This window comes from Patella vulgata, chromosome 3 (genome assembly GCF_932274485.2).
Source record: "Patella vulgata chromosome 3, xgPatVulg1.2, whole genome shotgun sequence".
Lineage (NCBI taxonomy): Eukaryota > Metazoa > Mollusca > Gastropoda > Patellidae > Patella > Patella vulgata.
In genome coordinates this window covers 44,573,247-44,598,652 of record NC_065881.2, presented here as the reverse complement: position 1 = coordinate 44,598,652, position 25,406 = coordinate 44,573,247, and the positions used below count along the sequence as shown (strand labels likewise).

The following is a 25,406-nucleotide window of genomic DNA, read 5'->3' as shown; positions in this document are numbered from 1 at the left end:
TCTCTTGCGTGTAGGCATCTTTAACAGTGGGGGTGAAACCAGGGGACCCACAGGAAACCCATAAGGTTGGGCAGGTGACTCTACCCTTTGTCACATACATCGAATTCGAAAGTTATTGAACCAATTCTAATATAGACCCGTGTCAAATATATTTGATGGATTGGTATTTTAGCACCATTCTTTTCCTGACTAAAGTGAAATTCGAATACGGGAACTAGGACACAGCTTTATAGTTGTAACTGGCTATTTCAACATTGTTGCTTTATTATACGACAATAAATAATAAACACTTGAAAACCACCAGAAACATGTAAATTTATTAGAAGTATGGATCAAGATAAACAACAACAATGGCCTTTTATCATAAAACGAAATGAGACAGAGAAAAAGCTTTATTAAAGCCATTATATACGATCATGAAATAATAACATAATATACCATTTCCAGTGGATTTTATATACTAAATGCTAAGTCGTTCCAATAAATATCTGTTATTTCTAACATATGGGATATTTTATTCGAGTGTCTGTGAATTATTATAATCAAATAACAACAACTATACATAATGATATAAACAAATAATTTCAATAAAACACCATAAAATAAACCAAAATATATTTACATGCATACGCCCACCAAAGCTCATTGTGCTGGTTATCACAGTCAGTATAACTGGGTCCTATAACAATCTGAATTTTCGTAAGCTGTTTGTTTCTAGTCCGTAGTACGTTCAGAAAAACATGTTTTTGTGCTTTGAAATTAAAACAGTTTGCTGTTGAAAGATTCTGTTATTATTTTAGAATCAAATTCTCGTCTTAGATCACTGGAAATGGCATTTCCGGGATTCTAGTGTTCGAAATATTTCGAGGGAGGCCACATGGACGCCCGTGCGTCCCCCCGCCCCCCATATCCATGGTCTCTGGGTCCGCCCTTAAACTTTGCGATTTGTGAATGGATTGTTTACAGCATTATTCCATATACCTGTAAACATATCAACTGTTTGGGCAAATTTGAAAACAAAAACGTTAAAAACTCTGCATATACAAACAAAATATATATAAAGACAATTGGCAGACCGACAGGCGTACGCAACGACAGTGCGTAGGTCCTTTAAGCAAATGTGGGTGAATAAAAAGGTGCCTTTTTTGTAAAACAATTGTTCTAAGTGAAAATAAAGGTTTTTTTAAATTAAAATTTGCTTTCAAAACTCGTCGCTGCAGTTATTTTACTTTCATATTGATAAATACTAACCCGGCTTGTGGTTTCAATATAATATGCAATGAATAAATAAATAAAAATATGTATATTTTGTGAGTCCTTGTTGAAGATGATCCATCAATAACATATTGAGACCCTTTGTCTTGTAATATTCTAAATTCACTGTCCATGTCAATAGCCACTCGAAATATAAGCAGATCATCAAAACTGGCGCATGTACATCCAACCATGTTAGTTAATTACACCAAAAATAGCAGCACTGTCATAATGTATATAATATATCTATATTAGACGATCGGGTGGAATATCTGTAGGCGAACCAATACTATCTTTATCACCATCTTCATCTTGTTCTTTCATACATGTTATAAATTCTGAAATGTATCAATTTTGTAGTTTAATTCGCTAAAATCGGGTTAAAATGAATTTTTAATGGGTCTGTTGTCGCCGGAGAAAATACATTATCAAACTAAAAAGTGATCTACGATTATACTACATTATTTCAAAGCGTGTGGAATTAAAATTTGACTGCGTGGGTGAACCGATCAGCTAAGAGTAAGACACTATATCCCTCGAGTTTTGCGTCATGACATTTAAAGTTATATCATCGTGTACTTAAAAGGATGCGGTATTTATTTATCAGGTGGTCCAGATCATTAGGATGTTTATTATCAATATTGGCATACTCTTTTGAAAAAGAAAGAAAAAAAAACATAATTCAGTTTGGCAATAAGTCTTTTTAATTACATTATAAGGTAACCCATCTCTCGACCCTGCGTGTCTCCAGATGAGGACAGGTACTATATTTATAGCTCTATCTAGCAGCTTGTCGCTGTGAATCACAGTCACGGTGGCTAGGTGGGTAAGACGCTGGCTCGCTAGCCCGGAGGTCATCGGTATTTTCCAGCGTGGTTTCTCCTTGTCAGGCTATCCGTCCTGCACCACTGACAAGGAGAAACCACGCTGGAAAATACCGATGACCTCCAGGCTAGCAAGCCAGCCAGCGTCCTACCCACCTAGCTAGCATGCCCCCCCCCCCCCCCCGGCGCATAGATTGGTCGTTCATGTATAATATGTGCTGAAAGTGGAAAATCCAAGAATGTTCTAGAGAAATTCTTATCGCACTGCAGATTATAAAATGTATCATATATCATAATCTCACAGGTCTTATACCCTCTTTCTCGCTAAAACCACAACAGTTTTAATAATTTTTGTCATATTTCGAGCAATCAAAGGAGGGACCTGACTATCCCTTCCGAAATTAGTCACTAATCATCATCTATTTTAAAAACTTTTATTAATATTGCAAACATGACCAGATTGCATTGTCTTTATCTTCATATAGACCAAACACTCACGTATGTATATATATATATATATATATATATATATTGTTAAAAATATATACCTTCAAAATCTATTCTTCCATCTCCATCTATATCCACCTCAGCTATCATTTCATCAACTACAAGAAGAAGAATATCTTAGTAATTAATTTCTTATCTTTTCACAATCTACGCAAATAAGGTCAAATAATGCCAATGTCTCATAACCATGATAAAATGATTATGTTTATTTTAATCAGGTCAGTATGTGATTGAATAATCCCCAGTAAAATAAAAAGAAAGTAAGAGCTGGGTTCGAACACGCCTGTTTCATCTCCATCATGCGCTTTAATTTTGGACGTTGTTCAAGCCTCTGTAAATAATGGTGATTGATATATTTTTTTAGAATATAAATATAATAAATTCGGCCATTATTTTACAGATCAGAATTCTTGGACTAGTCTAGAACATATATGGCATTATATCTCAGCCTACATTCTATAAATATTAATTAGATGACAGACGAACTGTTCCAAAGGAGATGTCTTCGAACTTCTGTATACATGTATTCTGGGCCCTTATTCACGAAAACTTAAACTAAGATACAGTCGAAGTTTTAAGAAATACTTGCAATTCGATTGGCTGACCAGTAAAATCAATTTGCATATATCCAATGAAGTTGCAGTATTTCTTAAATTTCGGTTGTAACTTAGTTAAAGTTTTCGTGAATAAGGGCCCTGGACTATAATACAATCAGAACAATGGGTGTTTCTAGACTAAACCAGTGTCGTGTTTTCATTTGATACCCTGTCCGGCACGGTTTCTTGATTTCGTGAAATCCCCTTGGTTAACTTTATATATATTTGATCTTTTAGTGTCATTTACTATAACCAAGTGCTTTATTTTCGCCAACATTTAAAGCGGACGTTGGAGTTTTTATTTTAGTCGTTAACTTTTCTTGTGACCGCTCTATGCTACAGTTCTTGTTTTATTTCCAAATTTCCAGTAATTGTTCATGTGGTCAAAAGCAAGATCCATAACGCAATTCAAAATTTTTTAATTGTCATAATCTCAGAGGTATATTCTCAATTACTGTTGGATTGATGGAATTTTATTAACCCCATACAGGATAAAGTTCTAGACAGAATTTTTCAAAGCTTCGTGGGATTATGACATATAATGATGAACCCCGTCAAATTTCAAAAGTTTGGTTCGTGAACGTGATACAGGAAAGAATTCTCATTGAATTATTTAAAACATGGTGGTATTATTCATTAAAGTGCATAAGGGAGAAGGCAAGCCTATTTTTCAAAATATCTGGATCGTACATTTCAAACCCTTTTAGTTGAGTAATGTTTCTGTTCACATTTTGACTGTGAAAGCAGTCCATACATGTTATTTGATGTGATTTTGTAAAACTTGGCGAGACTGTTTACTTGGACATAATACCCTATCCCAAAACCGATTTTGGCGGTATAGTTATCCAGGTCATTTACACCACAATTCATAAAACCCGTGAACAGGATACTGGACAAAGTTCTCGACGGAATTTTCTAAAGCTTGACGAAATTGTCCAATAAGAACCACACCGCATTTCAAAATTTTCTGATCCTAAGTTTCAAACGCGTTTTGCAGAGTTACCCTTCTGATCACATTTCAAATTTTGTGGTAAAATGTCGGTGTCATGGCCTCATGGGGGCCAACAACAGCAATGTTCAACGACAAACCACCAATCCTTGTGTGGCCAATACCACATATAACAATTATATATATATTAGCCATTGTGCAATAACCATCTACCATTTGCTATGGTAAAGAAATTATTTAATTAAACTTACTTTCTTCTTCTGTTAAATCTTCCCCCATACATTGTAACACACATCTTAAATCAGACGGTGTTATATAACCACACCCTGACTTATCAAATACCTAAATTCAATAAAAAAAAATTACAATCAAAAATAGAAATTACCGATTTCATTGGGTTTTAAATGCTGATTTGTTTTGTAGTATCACAATATCTGTCCGCCCCTCACTAACTGAAATTACACATCAGATTAACCCATTTCAATACTTTACTTTTTTTCTACATAGAGGCTTAGCGCCTTTAAACCTCATTTACAAAGAGGATTGTATTCTCGGGGTTTTCGTTCTTGGATTTTCACTAAACCAATCGTCTAGTCTATCTACTAGTATTTATACAGCAAGCCGATGAAACATTTATATTTTTGGTAAAAGTCTAACAATTATACACATGGTTATCCAATAATTCATGCTGTATTCTAAGAATAAAAATATTTCTTAGTTACACATACACATTGAGTATAATATGCAGTCTAACTTAGTATGAATACTAGTCCGCCTTGTATTTCTATTTTATATCAGAATAAACATTGTCTACAGTAATTTAGCCTGACGCTCTTGAAAATTTGATTAGTGTAATAATGTCAGAGTCGATCAGACATGTTCCTGTAATGTGGTAGAGATTGCGGTATTCGTTTGACAGCTCTACATGGATGTATGTGTCTGTAAATGTAACTACCACACATTACTTGATTAATGTCACGTCCTTAATAGAAACAGGGGAGGTATTTCTTCTTGTTGAGAAATGTTTCTAACCGTTAATTTAACGTGGTCGTTACCTACACGTTTATTTTCAAAAAGACAATAAATAACTGCTCTACTGTCAATATAATGGTAAGACGACCACAACTTCGATCGCCCGATGCAAAACGTTACATTTTAGTAACAAAGAAGTTCTTTAGACAAAGTTGGCAGCACTTTTTAATCCATTGAATATACTCAAGTTCTGAAAGATGCCATCTGGAAATAAAAACACAATTCTAGCATATGGTCCCAAAGATTGTTAACGTAGTCGTTACCTACACGTTTATTTTCAGGAAGAAAATGGCTGCTCTACTGTCAATATAATGGTAAGACGAATGCAGGTTTTGAAAGATGGCATTTGGAAATAAAAACAAAATTCTAACATTTATGGCCCCAGCGATTGTTAAGCTGCATCAGTAGAATATAGTGTCAAGGTTTCGTGACATCATATCAAAACTATATTCTAGAAACATTTCTCAACAAAATGATTTCCACAAAAAATGCACTTTTTGACCATTGATGCCTGATGATTGTGGATTGCAACCGAATTGTACGGGACACTGCTAGATCACCAATTCTACATACCAGCCCTATTAGATTAATATTGCGTGATCAGTTGCCAAGAAAGATACTGGACAAACAAACAGACAGAAGGACATTCCGACAACCACGGTAAACTTTCTACTGCCGCCGTTTAACAGGAAATGCTGATAGGCGTTTTGAACATATTGACATTGGCTAAGTATGCAAGTATCACGAGATACAGGGGAAGACCCTTACTCTAAATGCTTGTCTTAGTTCTTCTTCTTCGTCTTCCTCGGAGTTTTCACTGATTCCACCCATATTCGCCATAACCTGGGCAAATTCTTCGAAGCTAAACAAACCATCACCTTAAGAAATAGACAAAATATTCAAAATATGGTTCAGTGGTCAGCTGAAACTTGAATATGACGGGTGTTGACATGTCGTCTGTTCTGAAATACATTCTCTTCATGTTAGCACCGATGGGAAAAGACCAAAGGGTAATGGTAAAAGGTAAAAGAAAGGACATCCTAATAGTACACGCAATTATTCTCTTGTGGGTTCCATCTTTCAGTTTCCCGTCTTCATTAGACTAGTCGGTGCAGACAAGTAGGACGTTAAACCCCATTTCATTTCATTTCACATTTCAGTTCCCTATGCGAAGTTTAATCGACGCTGAAAAGAATATATTTTCTGAAAAGGCCTTATTGGTGAGATCATTTACTAACTTCGTCTGTTAATATGGAACTCAGAACACTTCATTGAGTGTGTAAACCCCTGGTAATCATACAAGCGTACATTATATCAAATTTGATGATTGCCTGCTATTAGAATGGATAGGAAAAATTGAGAGCCATTGTTTAAAACCCAGATTAACCACGGCCAGTGCTGTTAGTTCTCATTCACCATGATGCTAAGCCTGGAAGCATTCCTGATTATCTTGTTAGAACTGTAAATAGGAAGCTTTAGCCACAACCAGTCATTTGTAAATAAACACTAGCCTACATACGTTGATAAGGGCTACTAAATATCTGTGATACAAATCTGATGTTAATCAGCAGGTTTTGACTAATACAAGCATTTACCATGCGACAACATATGATTAGCACTATGTATTTATTTAGATCAGGTGACATAAATATCAAGCTGTAGACTACATGATGACGTCTGCAAACGCATTTTGATTGATAATTGATTAACTCGTTCCCACCCATTAGTATAAATAAACCGACTACAAGACGTGGACTAATACAATATATCGTCTGCTTACCATCAATGTCAATTTCTTGTATCATCTGCTTTAATTCGTCTATGGAGGGAAATTGACCAAGATTTCTCATGACGGTTCCCAATTCTTCCGTTGTAATGGATCCATCGCCATCTTTGTCGAATAACCGGAATGCCTCTTTCAATTCTGTATATAGAAATTATCTTGATTAATACTCAGGAGTGGATGGAGCCCACGACCCCAAAAATAACTTTTTTTTAAATTTGGAGTAGTCAGTACAAATAAATTGCAATGCCACACAACCATCATATAGGTCTAGTTTTATTCAATTAATTTATCTGAAAATATTGGTGACAATACAGCTAAGCACAAACATCCTAAATATAGTTTCCAACAGACAACGTTATTTTCAAGCTGAGCAGTGGTCTAGTCTCAGTTTAACATTCTTGATCGACTCCAGATACAGTATAATCGTACACAGATTATTGAGAAATGACAAATGTTGGGTGTTTTGCATAAATACACCCATTAACCACTTGTTGTTCTCGTCGTGAACTCTTTTTTTTATTTAACAGAAATCAAGAACAGTGTTCCATTCATCTATATGTTAGGTTTTGTTTCTTTTTTAAAAAATAGATATGACCTTTTTCTGAACATTAGACTTTAAATCAGTGTTAACTTACCCCTTATTTGTGCTGGACTGTACTTGTCTAATATACTACTCTGAAAACAACCAAGAAACAACCAATTTTAATTGTAAAAATCCACACTGTTAAAAATGGGTGTAATTAAAAACTATAAGCAGTGTTAATTAAGTGTAAACTTTACACCACAGCTAGCGTTTATTTAAATGTAATAACTTTCCAAGGGTAACCAACTAAAAGAACTACATCTAACAAGTGTAACCGATATTCATGACTACTGAACACCTGAATAGGTGTAATTGTGGAGTGTTTTGGATAGGCTACACCACTATCAGTGCTATACTGCATGTGCACCACAGGGTGTAACTATTATTGGGGAATAATAAATTCTGGAACAGCGTTAATTTTACAGTAATCGATATTCATGAGTACTGAACACCAGGATAGGTGTAGTTGTAGCTGCTAAAGTGTGTTTGGGATGAGCTACCCCTCTTCGCCTCTGCATATTTTTGTAAAATATGGCGTTAATTGCACTAGTAACACAACTATAACTCATTTAAGAATGTTTATTCATAACGAGTAAAGTATAGATTACTTTAGCTTGCATACACTTAAAGGTGTGTAAATGTTCTAAAGTACAATATCTTAATTAATAATTCTTAATGCAGGTGAGGTGCATAAATGAATAAACCACATTATTCAGCTAAGTTGTAAGGATATGTGTATTGATTTTTCCTCATCATTTAAATTCATTGTAAATTGATACAGATTGTCTAATTGCCCAACAGCAGTTGAATTTGAATCAGTCTGATGGGTATGTGTCAATTTAATGTCAGTGTAAGCGAAGTATGTAATCTGGGTCGGGCTAAACGCCCCATACTAATTATCATAGAGACCGATAACCAATTTCAAGTTTTCTGAACTTAGAAGTCGTTGGCTTGAAATAAATATCCAACAAAACAAATTACACAAATTAAAAGGGAGGTGTAATTTAGAAAACATCCTTGAGAGGTAATGCTTAATCTACACCCACGGGTATAATCTATTGTAACATTACACTCTGAGTGCATTAGGCAAGTTACACTACTGGAGATGGCAACTAGTTTTCACCCGAATCGGTGTAATGTTCTACACTAGTTGGGTGTTATCGGTTTACACCACTAAAGGCTAGGAGTTGCCCCTATTTAGGTGTCAACTAGTTTCCACCCGAATTAGTGTAAACTACCTTATTATTTTTAACTGTGCACTGTTTGAATTCAACATTATATAAAATATTGAGTACAGGAGGACCAGAGAATACCAACAACTGGATGCGTAAAAGGCAAACATTGGAAACAAGCGCACGTTGTAAGTCCCAAGGGAATGGGGTCGGGCCGTAAGTGTCCACACAATTCCGGTTTATTTATTTTTTCTGGGTGACTGACCCCTTTTAAAATAAAGAATGGTACTTCATCTTCTTACTGTAAGTTACAAATCATCCGCGTATTTTATCACATATAAGAGAGGTGAAAGTACAGAAAAATAGATAATACCGTCAGTTAAAGATCTATATATATCGAATATTGTGAACATAAAAAAATAATAATATTACTATACAAGCTTAGATATCGACAGTAAAACTACTTTCTTGTCATCAGCAATAGCTTATTGAAATTCATCATGACTATGGCTAACTAATTCAATATTTCCGCAGCGATTAGATCGATTGTAGAATGTCTTGATAAAGATTTCTGATACAAATACCCCATGACTAGCTTACAAAATAGCTCTAATTGATTTGCGCCTTAATAAGCTTGTCAAATATTTGGCAATAAAACTGTGTATTTTGTATGATTAATTTGTGTTGGGTTTTATGGGGATATCTTATCAGATAACCACCGCCTAACAATATTCTACACACATAATAATAAACGTGATAATATAATCAAATCAGGCAGATATCTTACCAATTTCCTGATTCTACCAAATGGTGTAATTTACTGATTAAATCATTTCAATCTGTTTCATAGAGGTATTGCGGAAACTTTCTTCTTGTAGGGGCATAGCGAATATTCACTCCTGATCAGTGTGAAATCATTTTAGTATCAAATCACTCACTTCGTATTTCATGCTGTTTTACTCCCAATAATCCGGGCGCCAGGGCAGCTAACCCACTTTTATTTGATATACATTTTTTTTCTCGGTGGATTATTGTGTATAGGATCCCTCCAATTTTTCTATGGTGGGTGTGTTCATGTCACCCTTGGGGAAACTCGGAAATTCAAGATGGCGGCCACAAATGTCGAGAAAAATATAAAAATTCGCTTTTCTCACTACTAAGGCATTAAAATACCATTTCATATGTTTTCGAGGCTTCTGAGCACGAATATGCAAGATATCCAAGACGGCGGCCAAACTATATGTTTCGAGGCTGTTGACCACAAATCTACAGTAGATTAATTGCCAAATCGACCCATAGAGACCGAGATATCTACGATTGTGGCCAAAAATGGTGGGGAAAATATTTTTAAAAAATCGATTTTTCTCACTTCTAGGGCAGGTAAAGATGTCGTGTTTTATGTTTTCGAGGCTGTTGAGCACGAATCTGCAGATTTGTCAAACCGTCCCCTAGCGACGAAGATATCTAAGATACAAGATGCAGGTAATCAAACTATACTAGGGGATTTTGAAATGCAAATACCTATGCAAGTTGTGATATGATAAATAGTCATGGCAGGATGGACATTTGACATGCTTTGAGAGTATGTTCACAGACAGCTGAAGAACTTATCGTCCCAACAAAACCACTAAGCTGCACATGCGACACGCAGTAGCGCCATACACGTGGGAGGGGTTCTTTGTCAAATTTGACACTTCAAGGAAGGGTTGATGAAAACTGCCGCATGCTGGTTTATCTATCCATGTTTCCTTTCCTACCGATTCTTGCATAAGATTTACTGTTTAGCGTATCTTTGCTTTAGTATGTTACGTTTAATTTGATCGGGAGACGTGTTCGTCGGCGTCAATGTCAACCGACAACACTGCAAGAATTGGTCGTGGCACTGCAAGAGGGGTGGGTCAGATTTCCACAAATCGTGATTGGACGGTTGATTAGGAGCATGCCACGACGAATTGCTAAAGGTGTGAGGATTTGTGGAGAAATTACTCATTATTAAGACAAAAATCAAAAACGTCCATTTTCATTTTTGACGGTGTATCTCTTTGCGAGTCAAATGGGGCCGTCAGATAAGTCGCCTATATGAACTGTTTATGTTCATGTGTAGGCAATTGGCCTGTTATTAACATACACTGGTTACCTCTAATAAAAACAGCAGTGCATTTCTGTAGTTTTGTATTGTTTCTGAATATCCCCTACTTTTTTTGAAGAGTATATATAGAAAAAGAAATGATCTAATACAAGAACATCAAAGAGATTTATTCAAAAAATTCGATCACTTTGAGGAGCTGTTCTAAAACCATTTTCTCGACTGGTACCATCGTTGGGACCAGTGACAGTGGGCGGTTATTTGCCTGGAATTAGAAATCGGATTTAGACACATGGTCGTAACAGACTTCAGACTTCATCTTGAATATCCACAGGTTTTTTTTTTAAGTGGTCAAGGACAATAACTCTGGAACTACATATTGGATATTGTTGAAAATGTATTAGATTTCTTGTCTGATAAAAATAGCTACAGTTATTATGTTTTGAAAAAAATAACTATCTTCATATATGTATAGTACGAGACGTAAAAACGGAACTGATGAAAATAAGTACAGTGATTATGTTTTGTAAAAACGGAACTGATGAAAACAACTACAGTGATTATATACTCAAAGCCATTATAAAAACGCAATGCCTAATTCGTGAAATATTTCTGGTAAACCGTAAACGTTTTCTTGGGTTTTCCTATCTTATGGCACATAGGTGAAACTTGTGATGGGGCTCTTTTTGTGGAGTTCTGGGTTTGAACCCAATATCAGTTCTCGGTAATGAACTTTGTTCGTGCAAACGCAACACTTGTCTTTTTTCACGATTCTAAGCAGTCCCGTGTCACATGTTTTGCACGCGCATTCCCTGCACTCTGTCCCTTTAAAGACAGATCAAAATTTCAACATTCATCACTTCGGAAAAATGCCCAGCCTTTCACAAGAAAAGAGGAACAGAGGTATTGGCATGCTGGATCAGGGGGCTTTACAGGTAGCCGTCGCCAGACACTTTAATGTCCACCAATCGACCATTGCTCTCCTCAGACAACGCTTCCACGCCACTGGAAGAGTTGCTGATCGACCCCGACCTGGAGCGCCACCTGTAACAACCGCTGCTCAAGATCGCCACATCCGATTACAGCATCTGCGCAACAGGTTCAAGTCAGCTACTGCTACTGCCAGGGGAACTGTTGGGACACGGCAACGTCAGATCAGCCGGATTTCCTAAGTCGGATCTTCGCTCAACTCGGATCAAAATGTTCGGTCTATTTGATCTAATTCCGACTTTTTTCCTTCGCCTAAGTCGGATCGGCAGTATGTTCAGAATTTGACTAAGTTAGTTTCGTATTCCATGCACAGAGTCCCAAAATACATTCCCCTTTCATTCCCGGAAAAATTGAAACTTGCTGTCTGCTGTACGAGACATTTTCCGGGGAAATTTAGGACATTTTTCAAAGATGGCGACAAAACGGAAGTTATCTACCCGCACATACGAACAAAAGCTTGAAATGTGAGTTTGAATCAATTATTACCCGGCTCTTGCAGTTTATTTCTAATCGAGCTAAGACTGAATTTTGGTCTTCGGTTAACTCGGATAAAATTGGTTAGACCACTTAGATCCGACTCATGCGAAGTTTACTGTATTTTGTAAAAAAAAAAGGACCTTTATAGAAGTATAGAACTCGATACGCGAGTTAAAGTTGCCTTATTAAAACAAGGTTTAGACACCACATACACACACACACACACCCACACACCCACCCACGCACCCATACACACACACACACACACACACACACACACATCCGTTTACCCGTGCTTCCACATAAATTTTAAAATAAGAATGTGGGAGTGTTTCTCACAAACATAAAATCATCTATAGAAATAGCTTTTTTCTGCATCCATGCCAGTGTAATGCCAATAAAATGTAGCAGCCCTAAAGCATTGGAATCTATGTGCTTGTCTCCATTACTAAAACACAGGTCGTGATGAAGGGAACTCAAGACTTGTTATCCGTCTAATCCCTTTACTCAAACCCAACATAAAAGAACGTGGTTTCTATAGAGATTCTATAATGTCTTAACAAGAAATGGAAAGAAGCACTAAATCATTTAGCAAAATTCTTTATTCGTTAATGAGGTCATTTAGTGGTGTAGAAGTGATTCTGTTGGAAGTGTGAGTACGGCAAATAAATCACTTCCTTAAGACACAATGACCAGAAGGTATAGTCAATAATTTGATGTACATAAAGGGACACGAGATTAATAAGACTCGTTACATTTGTCCTTTATATCAGCCATTGCTGAATATTCCATAACTGATATAGAGTAACGGTTCTTCTATAGCATCTTAGATTATCTAATATTTTATCAAATCGATAGTTTCAATATTGTTGTTCCGTGTGCTTTTGAAATTACTTCCACGACTAAAGCCTCTTGTATCCAGCAAACACAATAAATCTTTTCAAAATATACTGAATGCAAAAAGATTGGCTATAAATTGTAATTTGTCTAGTTTATGCTGAGTATTACAGCTTTTTGTTATTGCTACTGAATATGAATAGTCGTGTCTTGGATTGGTAGAAAGGCGTCGAATGGATTCACCAGGCATGATTTGTTGCTTTAGTCAGACTGTTAAAAAAACATGGAACCACCAGAAAAATGTGGGTTATTAACTTAGATGATCTGGACAAAACAAAAGCCCACGTTAGTACTAACCAACGTTGAATTATTAATTTTGACACGGTTAATTCTTATATCAAGACCACAATCTCATTAACTTTGGAAATATAAAACTAATAAACTATGATCTATAGAGAAAAAGACTTCGTTAGAAAATAATGTGTTGTAGACCTACTGAATTTTGAATGGGTTGATCTGTACCATATCGAAGTTGGACGACATGAGTATTGATATAATATACGATTGTGACACTATCCTGTGTCGCGGTACCAAATAACCAGCGGCTGCCAGGCAGGATACGCCCACTTTTAGCAAAAGATGGATAGAGAACAAGCTAAAATCAAAAACGATTTTTTGTACAATCAGGGCCATAATCCAGAAAGTTATGGTCTGAAATGCGCAAATATCAAAAGGAACTGAGATTTTTGGAATATAAAGATATGTGTTAAGTTTCATCAAAATCGGATAAAAATTGTGACCGCTAGAGCGGCCATTTTGTCAGGCACTTTCATTTCGATTTTCCCGAAATTCCAATTCAACCTTCATTATGGTGGAATGGTGATAAATCTAAACGGTTTTTAAAATGGGAAAAAAAATTGTGACCTCTAGAGAATCCACAAGCTAAAAATGCGATTTTCGACCAATCAGGGGTCATAATCCAGGAATTTACGTTCGGATATGTGTGATTATCAAACGGAACATATATTTAAAGTTTCATCCAAATCGCATAAAACTGTGGCCTCTAGAGGGTCTACAACCTTGATATACCATATTTTTACACTATTTGCGTAAAAGGGACGGCCATTATGTCCGCCAGTTTTTGTCCGATTTTCACGAAATTCGAACTTAACCAGTGTATAACTGTGATATATTCACACGGTTTTTTTTAAAATCGGATAAAAATTGTAACCTCTATAGGGACCACAAGCTCAAAACAAACGCAATTTTTCGTATAATCAAGGGCCATAATTCAGGAAGTTACGATCCGATATAATGCGCGAATATCGAAAGCAACCAAGATCGTTGGGATATAAATATGCATTCCAAGTTTCAACATAATCGGATGAAAATTGTGACCTCTAGATGGTCCACAACCTTGAAATACCATATTTTACACTATTTGCGTTCAAGGGGCGGACATTTTTTACGGCAGTTTTGGTCCGATTTTCACGAAATCCGACCTCAACCACCATTAGGGTGTAACGGTGATATACTAAAACGTTTTTAAATCGGACAAAAATTGTGACCTCCAGAAGGACCACAAGCTAAACAAGCCAACAGTGAGGCCGATGTCCCCCGCGGAAATCCCAAAATAAATAGATGACACATATTAATTAATCGCACATTTATTTTTTTCAAAAGTATCCAACAATCAAACTATACACTAAGTTTCATCATTCTCTATCAGACAGAATCAAGATTATCTTGTCCAAAAGCATCGACCAATGAAGTTGATTAGCTCATCTTAGCTTCAGCTCGAAACGTTAAAGCTGAACTCCAGTTACATTGAACTCAGTCAAGACATTCACCTAATGAACATCTACATCAAGTTTAAACATTCTACCTCAATAAAAAGCAGAGTTGTTATGTTTCAAAGTCTTGACCAATCAAATTGCTTATCGCTCCTTAGCCTAAGCAGAAAATTCTCACCATCGAACTTAGTCAAGGTAATGATATAATGAATCTATATTCGGATTTTCATCGCTCTCATTTCATTATAACCAAAGTATCAACCAATCCGGTTGCTTATCTATGCTTACCGTAAGCAGACAATGTTCATCATCAAACTCCATCAAGGCATTCGCCTAAAGAATGCCTACACCAAGTTTGAACATTCTCCCTCAATTAGGAGAGTTATTGTGTTTCAAAGTCTCGACCAATCAAATTGCTTATCGCTCTGCTTACCTCCAGCAGAAAATATTCATTATCGAACTTAGTCAAGGTATTGATGTAATAAAGCTATACACCAAGTGTCCTCACTCTCACTTAATTAGAACTAAAGTTATCGTGTCTCAAAGCATCAACCAATCAAATTGCTTATCTCAGCTTACCCTTAGCAGAGAATTCTCATCTTCGAACTTCGTCAAGGCATTCACCTCATAGACACCTACGCCAAGTGTGAACATTCTAACTCAATTAGAATCAGGGTTATTGTGTTTCAAAGTCTCGATCAATCAAATTGCTTATCGCTCTGCTTACCCTGAGTAGAATATGTTCATTTTCGTACTTAGTCGATGTATTGATGTAATGAAACTATACACCAAGTTTCATCACTCTCACTTAGTTAGAACCAAAGTTGTCGTGTCCCAAATCATCAACCAATCAAATTGCTTATCTCTGCTTACCCTAAGCAGAAAACACTCATTTTCGAACCCCATCAAGGCATTGGCGTAATAAACACAGACACTAAGTTTGAACATTCTGGCTCAATTAGAAGGAGAGTTATTGTGTTCCAAAGTCTCGGCCAATCAAATTGCTTATCGCTCTGCTTACCCTAAGCAGAAAATGCTCATTATCGAACTTAGTCAAGATATTGATGTAATGAAACTATACACCAAGTTTCATTACTCTCACTTAATTAGAATTAAAGTTACGTGTCCCAAAGCATCAACCAATCAAATTGCTTATCTTTGCTTACCCTAAGCAGAAAATGCTCATCTTCGAACGCCATCAAGGCATTGACCTAATAAACACCTACACCAAGTTTGAACATTCTAGCTCAATTAGAAAGAGAGTTATTGTGTCCCAAAAAGTGTGACGGACGGACAGACGGGCTGACAGAAACGAAATGAAATGGGGTTTAACGCCCTCGTGTTCTGCTCCTATACTGGGCTAATGAAAACGGACATACGCCATACAGTGTGCTATGAGGGAAATTTTGCCCGGGCAGCGGCACTATCGCCTACTCTTATATCGAATTCCAACTGCCAAGGGATCTTTTACGTGCATTCTAATGTATTCGTCTCATCCAAAGGACTAGACAGCTGTCCTTGTCAGGCCCTCCGTTCTGCACCACTGACAAGGAGAAACCACGTCGGAAAATCAGAATGAACTTTCTCTGCCAATGTAGGGATCGAACACCCGACCTCCAGGCTAGCGAGCCAGCGTCTTAACTACCCAGCCACCGTGGCTCCCAGGACGGACGGACGGACAGACGGACAGACAGACGGACGAACCCATTTTAATAGTCCCATGCTTTCTTCGAAAGGCGGGGAAGAAAAATGCGGGGGACAATTATATAACATATCCAACCATATCAAAAAATATTCTGTTAGATATTCGACTTTCAGTACTACTCGGTTGGTCAAAGACACCATGATCTTGGCTATTTCGAGAAGAAATCTAAACAAGAAGAGATTGATTCCTTTAATCACAATCAAATAGAGTAATGATGTTATTACAATGTCTAGACTCTGAACTAAATTAATTTCGCGTTGTCTTTAAAATTCAGATTTCATGTTGTAGGACAAAAGGCGATGTATATTTCAGTATTACGAAGCAAGGCGATCTGAGAAGATTTTCTTTCAACATGTTACTTTATGTTTTCTAGTTTCGCGAGAGAGCTAATCATTGCTGCTATTTTTAGTATATTTTTGTGATTTTGTAATAGAACTATATTATTTCCGGGATGTGCCATGTTAAATTATGAATCTCATATGGCTTTTATGCTCTCAGAATGAGCTGGTTATCCCATCTAAATCTATAAACTCAGATCTGTAAAGTTAAATGTGTACGTATATTATGTAGAAATATTGGTGATGTACGGTTATTCCATTGTAGATCGATTATTATTACAGATAATTAACAAGTTACCGCGCAAAATTTCACTTTCCATAAGGAAAACATTATCCCTACATACAATCCGTATTTAGAATTTAAAAAAAAAACATAATGTAAAGAGAAACTTGATACCAACATTTCTATTGTAAATTGTGGCATTATAGAAGCAGGAGACGAGAGTTTATTGTCAGGTCTAATCGATATAAACCATGTTACACAACAGCAAAGAACAGACTATATTTTCTTTTTAAAAAAATACTTGAGTATAATTTCGCATTGATGTATATACGAAATCATTTTTTTTTTCGTTCTAAAGCAAACTGAATATTAACAAATTATGCAAAACAAGTGACAGATTGCATTAATAATAATAAAAAAATCTCCAGTGGTTGACGTTATTTCCTGCCTTTTTGGTGGCTATTTTAATGATTGGTTGGGCCTGGATATGTAATATATTTATCAAGCGTGTCGTCATTTACCTCTCCCACGAGGCATTTGTAATATTTGTAGAAAGGCTACTGCGTCCAAAACTATTAACCTATATACAACCATTTATAACCACTTTTGCGGTACTGTAAAGTGATATAAATCGTTGGAAAGGTATCTTTGAAAAATAGTAGGAAAAAATGGTGTTTAAATATTCGTTTGGAGATACGATCTGGATTGTTACAAAAACTACAACAATCAGGTAGCACAACTCAGTGATGTGTTGATTATACCTCGGGATTTTAAACAAGCATTCGAACTATTTCAAACCCATCTATGGGTCATAATTGGCGGAAATATTTTATAAATTAATATGCCCGCATCCCCCTCCTTTAACGACAGGGAGGAATGCGGTTTAACGCAAAATCAACACGATACTTCAGTCATGTTGGGAGGTCACGGTGGCTAAGTGGGTAAGACGCTGGCTCACTAGCCTGGAGGTCGGGCGTTCGATCCTTGCATTGGCCGAGAAAGTTCATCCAGATATTCCGGCGTGGTTCCCCCTTGTCAGTGATGCAGGACGCAGGGCAGGACGCAGCTGACTAGTCGTTGGGAAGGGACGAAAAACCGAGGTGCCGTGTACACATTGGCGTGCACGTAAAAGATCCCTTGACAGTTGGAATTCGATATAAAGGTAGGCCATAGTTTTGCTGTCCGGGCAAAATTTCCCTCATAGCACACTGTATGGCGTATGCACGTCTTCATTAGCCCAATTCGGAGCAGAACAGTAGGACGTTAAACCCCATTCCATATTTTCAGTCATTTTGGGCATCGCTTTGTCGTCCTATCTTAGGACTAGGACGCCCATTGTCATGAACGTCTGACGCTCTCAGTTGAAAAGAATTGATTCTATAAAAAGAAACTGACATACAACTGAAACCAAATCAACGCTTTAATGTGAATTCAAACTTCCCCTTTTGTTAGAGCAATGTAAATATTGTTTATATTATCATAGGCGTTGAGTTATTCCTCGTATTGCAAATTATTTGTAAAATATCGATCCAAGCAGATGTTGATAAAATAAATATTTAATAACATTGCTATGTTTTGACATGAATATGCTTAAATGAATAGACACACTAAACAAAACATTGGATCAATATAAATATAAAATTATTTAACTCTATAACCCTTTCACTGTGTCAGACTTTGAAATATATTTCAATCAGCATTTTATACTTGCTGGCACGTCTGTGAACAATATTTAATAATAACAGCAGCAGTGTAGCGGTTTGCACAAGACGGTACACAAGTAGTATGAGATTTTCCATATGGCATCATTATAATTAACCACACCTATACAACATTATCAGATTGATAGTAAGGTGAAATGAAATGAAATGAAATGGGGTTTAACGTCCTACTGTTCTGTTCCTAAACTGGGCTAATGAAGACGGACATACGCCATACAGTGTGCTTTGAGGAAAATTTTGCCCGGGCAGCGGCGCTACAGCCTACTCTTATATCGAATTCCAACTGCCAAGGGATCCTTGCTTATAAACATGAAATGATAATGAAACTATTAGATTTGAATGGAATGTGATTTAATATCCCGTCAAAAAACTACTACGGCCATTTTGAGATAAACAACGGTAATCTTTATTACCATAGTTACGTTTTCTATGAGAGGCACGACAGTTTTGCCCGGACTGCGAAGATTCAGCCTACTCATCTTCGATTTCTAACTTTAAAGGATTATCTTGGCAATTTGTAAAAGGGTGGACCACAGGCTTACATCCCATCTGATTAGTGTAGGCTGGTTTCGAGAAATACCGGGATTCGAACCAGAGATATTCTAGTCGAGATTCCAGTGCCCTGACTGATCGAGTACCACGTCCCCCAACTTGACTTATTGGGTATGGTGAAAACAAGCTAAAAGTGATAGACATAATGTACATGGCGGAAACTAGCTACACTTGAGGAACAGGGTGAGAACTAAGCAGTAGCTACACGTGATGAACATGGTGAGAACTAAGCAGACTTTATGATTTGATGAACTTGATGAAAGTTAATTAAGACCATATGTATTATGAACATGATCAAAAACTAGACATGATAGACATAGTGAAAACTTACTACCCGTAAACTTCATGGACATGGTAAAAAAAATAGCTAGATTTGATGGACATGGTGAAAAGTAACTACATGTCGAATTGATGGACATGGTGAAAAGTAACTAGTCTTGGTGAAAACTAACTTACATACTTAATTTAAGAAAAACAACAACTAGACTTGATGAACATGGTGAGAATTATAGACTCTATTATGAACATTGATGAAGACTATAAAAAATAGACTTGGTGAACATGGGGAAATTAACCAGACTTGGTGTACATGGTGTAAATTAACCACAGACTTGGTGAGCATGGGGAACACTAATTGTAATTGATGGACCTGCATAGCCGACTGACACCTACAGCTCTCAATAAAAAATATTTTTATCATTAGGCAAGCTCCATTTATTTCCCGTATATTGTTATGCTTCAGTCACCTTACTTGACCTTCATTTTACTTAAACACTTAATTCATTGAATATTCACAGCAAATTATGAAATCAGTGATATTAATTAAGTAAAGATTAAATATCGCACTATCATGAATATTATCTAATCACCATGGAAATTTTACAGAAACTAAAACATTTATAGTAACTTGAGTACCGGTAATGACAATAATGGCAGATATAATTTATCATGAGAATGTTAACGTGTTTATTTAAAGTGAATATTGCAAGGAATGATTGTCCACGCTAAGATGATTCAATTATATATAAAACTTATTACATTTTGGCCGAAAAAAAACGAACGTTCATGCAATCTAAAACCTAGATGTTACTTTCGTTTCGTTTATTCCTTCTGTATTAACATCTAAGGATATGCTTAAGAAAATGAAGTTCTGGACCTGTTTATACGTCTTCTAGTTTGACTCGACCCAACAGTAGATAGCTATTTTCTCTATTCGTTTTGGATGTCTGGATAATCCAAGTATGTAAGATTTCGTGGAATTGTCATTATCAAGGGTTTTGATTGAATGGGAGATCTAGAGTCTAACAATCGCATCCCGAGCATTACCGGGTCAGATAATGTCTTTAGATCAAGATGTAGAGAATACACAACAGAAATGTCGCTGGGCTTAATGAGATTGACGTTCACGATGTTTGTACTGCATGAGTCCTTCTTACAAAGAAACATGCTGTTAATGAACATCAGAAGGGCTGCGTATTTTTTGGTTGAATTATAAATTTACAAACTCCATCACAGAACAATCCATCACCTGACTACATAAAAAGAAATTAATTGCAAAAACATTCAAAATATCTAGGGAGGAAGTACAAATTCTGTAAACTTAATTGATAATCATGAACACCTGCGTCCCTGGTAAGAGATTCACAGGATACACGACAAACAATCAAACTAGATTGGGTTTGGGGTTTTCATTTTACTTTTTGCTGTTTTTATAACATTACCTTGAACATGTCCTTCAAATTTTTACTGTGATATAAGAACAGTGATGTTTATAACTGAGAGTATCGATCCCAATGTTGCAAAAGTTTCTCTTCAATTATTTTAAAATTGGAAATCCAACATGGAGCTTTTATAATCTACTCTCTGTGGAATTACCTTTTGGAAAACGACAAGTACAATAAAGAGACTGGATGTGACCAATTAAACCTTTTCAATTTTATTAAATGAAAGCAGAATATACACTTCTCAAAATTCTCGAAATATACTTAGTGTTTTCGACTAAAATCCTCGATTAAGGACTTAAAATGTCAGTCAACTAGTTTAGTGTCTGTTCTCAAGCGGAGCTTAGTTTAGACAGGCCGCCTAAGTTTAGTATGCGTCCGATGAGAGACCGTTCCTAAAGGAACTATTACGTACTATGTGAAAAAATATGTTTCTATAGTAATTAATACGTCCATATATCCACGATACTTGTATTACTTTTATGGGCCCAATATATCTAATGATTTAATCTAATTCTCCCACACATATAACATCGATTGAATTATGTACAAAAATAGCTCGAGCTTTTGGCAAGAAGTTCATGAATTTTATGAATGAAATTATCTTTTAGACATTCCGAAGACGCCAAATAATTTGAATAACAACTGAACAAAAAAAACCCCAGAAGACACTATTTAAGCAAAAATGACTCATCGGTTAATTAAATCCAAGGAAACAACAGGAAATCAGAGATATTATTTATAGATACTTAGTGACGTCGACAGGATTTTGTTTGCTCTTATGTTCTTGCCACCAACTTTATACTTTTACACATGAAGCAAGTAACACAATGGCGTCGTGACGGTTTAGCTTGGTTTCCGGTATAACACGGTCCCTTACGTAGTATGAAGGGGCTCTGCTAAAATGTTCTTTATAATGATTAAATGGCAAAAATAAAATAAAAAACGTCATTGGTCTATTATGCTTTTGGAATTCTAATTAAGATTAGGCCGTATATTGCTGCTCTCGGGGCAAAATTTCCCTGATAGCACACTGAATGACGTAAGCCCGTTTTCATTCGCCTTGTCGGGGCAGAAAATAGGACGTTAAACTCCATTTCATTTCAAACGGTTTGCGTATCAACTAAAAGCGTTAAAAATATACGTGGCTTCGCGCAAAAATGTTAAATTTACTCTTTCTAGAACACCATATACCACTTCTCTTCTAAGTAGTTCAAATCACTAGGTTATACACAAGCGCTAATGATTCGGTTTCTACTGATACCAGATGCGGTATTGTTTTCGAAGATCTTTACATGCAAATTTACTATATTATAAGCAAAATGTATCTTTTCAATATATAATATATGCCTTGACCTTTAGATATATACGAACTGTGTTAAATCTAATGTATATTATTATGCAGTTCAGCTGAATGATTCTCTATTATGTGTAGACACACATGTTCAATTTAATATTAACATATAGCACTATGAAAACATTTTAAAAGCACAAGATAAAATCGCTTTAAAGGTCAAATGGGCATTAGATAAAGAGCTAACAGTTTTCGCTATAATAGTTAAAAATTACATAATGAAAAGGGAATATGTTGAAAATTTCAGTCAATTACTTCACTCTGTCCCTAAATATTGGTGACACAATAACACTGTAGCCTTGATTGTCATTTCTACAATTTTTACGATAATAAACAAAGCATCGGTTATCCATTTTTATAGTTATTTCATCAACCGCAAAACGTATTCAAATCTACTAAATATCGGAGCCATCCGATGGCATCGAGAGTTGATTATGGTCTTGGTAAGTTAATTAATGTCTAATTAATTATGGGAGATCAGATAAAGAGTTGACTGTTCTCGCTATAATAGTTAAAAAAATAAATAACGTAAATAGAAGGTGTTGAAAATTTCAGTCAAATAGCTTCACTATGAACTGAGAATTTAGCTTTTGAATTTTAAGCCTAGCCTCGATCATCATTACTAAATTCGGTACGATTAAAACAGTCTCGATTATCCATTTTTGGATTTAATCATCAATGAGCGATGGGCAGCAGATTGGATTCCAATCCAGTGAAAATCCGACACGTAAGATGACATCAAGAGTTGATTATGGTTTGGATACGTTAATTAATGTCTAATTAATAGTTTATATAAAATTTCAGGCCTAAAGAAAGACCTGCAATTGGCAAATTTAGCTCCTGCATAATGTATGTTTATGGCCTAAAGAAAGACGTACCCGCCATAGGCAGATTTAGCTCTTGCATATAATGCATGTTTAAATAGCACAAAACTATAATATGTTATCCAACCTTTCATTTTCAAATAAAACTTAAAGTTACCATACAATAAACTTGAGTACATAGCCTATTTCAAAGTTTTGTAGCCAGTTTTGGTTAATCAGTAATCAAGTAAATATACGGAAACTATTGGGCGTTCACAGACAAACTTGACTATTTATAGTCCCTGTTGGTTTTAATAAACAAAACACCTACTTCAAACTACTTACATACAGTTCTTTCATACCCCGCATTCGTCTTAAACGTTTCCTTCGTTGGTGTTCGGGTGAAAGATCCGACATTGAGTCATCCAGACTGTTTTCACTATAAATGCTATGCGACATTTTGAACAGAGAGACAAATACAGACACAACTCTATAAAACCCAATGTTTCAGGAAGACGAAATCCACTTGTTTGATGTTGAAATGTCCGTCCCAACTCGGGGAATTCTCAATCTTTTATTAAATCCGAGATCAATCTCACACTATGTGTACTGTCTGTCGTTTTCTCATCCTGTAAGCTTAACATGCTACATTCTTTACTTCAAACATAATTAAATAAATAATTTGCTTCAGGTTGGAAACCTGGCTGTTAAATTAGTTTTGGTGGTAACAGAATAAATCTTCCTGGGGAACTAATAAGAAACTCATTGAAGAAACCTCGACCGATGTAACACAATGCACGTAGAGTGTCTGTTGCTTATTAAATATTAAACAAATCAAGCAATCAACGGGGAAATTGGCAATTACAGTCAGTACGTGAGTGATTTAACTTGAAGTTTTCTCACTAATAAAATTAACCAGCATCAGCCCTTCAGGTCAGGGGAAATAAGAAAATTAAAGAAAATTTTTGCATACTCACTGTCATTGTGTAAACTTTCAAACGCAATATTCTGATCGCGTGTAAATATAGTGTCTCTCTTCAACTACTATTTTTACAAATGAAAGTTGTTTGGTGGTTTATACCGCACGTGACTTGAACCTCAGCTCGCCTGGTTGACGACGGCTTCAAGTACACAGAAAAGCGCGCTCAAATTCCTGCTCAATACAGAAAGCTAGCCATCGAATGAAACAAACTGTGAGTGGTTAGTCTGCCGTCCGTTGCGTAGATGTCATTTGTTCAGTGTTGCCAGTAATCAATTTCAGTCAAATCAATTACGTTGACACATCTGCTAACATTCATGGCTTTTATATGGACATTATCGTAGTTGCAGAGTTCCACGGTTCTATCATAAAACATGGAATGGTTTATATGTTATCAACTAGGTTTTGCTGATGGTGCCAATAACTACGTTGATTATGACGGTGGGAGTAGAGTTTTGTAGATATCGATATTGATTTATATTCTGACTCAGCCTTAAGTATTTTCCCTGCTTTTTATGACGTATTTGCCGTTTTAACGCTCATTGTATTTCACTGGTGTGCGATATGATCTCATCAAACAGAAAAAAAACATCTGCTATTGATGGTGACATAATGACTAGATATCACACAATGTACCTGTAGCTTGGCAGTACATGTTACAGTTCAAAGTTAGTGGCAATGGAAACAGTTGTATATAATCTGTATAGCAGGAAACCTAAGCTTGGTTACAATTCATTTTTTTTTTTAACAATATTTATTCGATCAATATTTACATATTATAAAGAGACAATATTTAATTATGGGATCTGAAAACAAGCCGGAACTTATATAAATTCATTTCCCGTAATAAATTATTTACAGATATATAAATACATTGTTTATAATTACAATCACAATTTACATAAGGTTATAATTACAAAAGCAAAACATATTTATTCTCACTTGATGAAAATGTATAAAATACTAAATATACATAGGTTAATGTGGTTAGCGACACGATTATGGTGTGGTGATAGTGTGGTCTCTATATTTTAGATACTGATCTTTGAAAACAAAAACTATATAATTACTAACAAAAACTATGTAAAAACGCTAAATCAACGCTATTGGACTAAAGGGTGTCG

At 35.9% G+C, this 25,406-nt stretch overlaps 1 protein-coding gene across 1 annotated transcript; it reads right to left on the bottom strand.

Moving 5' to 3' along the window:
• Window positions 1-303: 303 nt before the first annotated feature.
• Window positions 304-24,066, bottom strand: LOC126815808 (calmodulin-A). Its single transcript, XM_050541767.2, has 7 exons — window positions 23,649-24,066; window positions 7,584-7,623; window positions 6,943-7,086; window positions 5,931-6,040; window positions 4,382-4,472; window positions 2,627-2,683; window positions 304-1,592 (listed from the first exon to the last, which is right to left on the bottom strand). The coding sequence occupies exons 1-7, from the start codon at window positions 23,760-23,762 to the stop codon at window positions 1,501-1,503; spliced, it is 648 nt and encodes a 215-aa protein (XP_050397724.1). The 5' UTR covers window positions 23,763-24,066; the 3' UTR covers window positions 304-1,500.
• Between the last annotated feature and the right edge of the window lie 1,340 nt (window positions 24,067-25,406).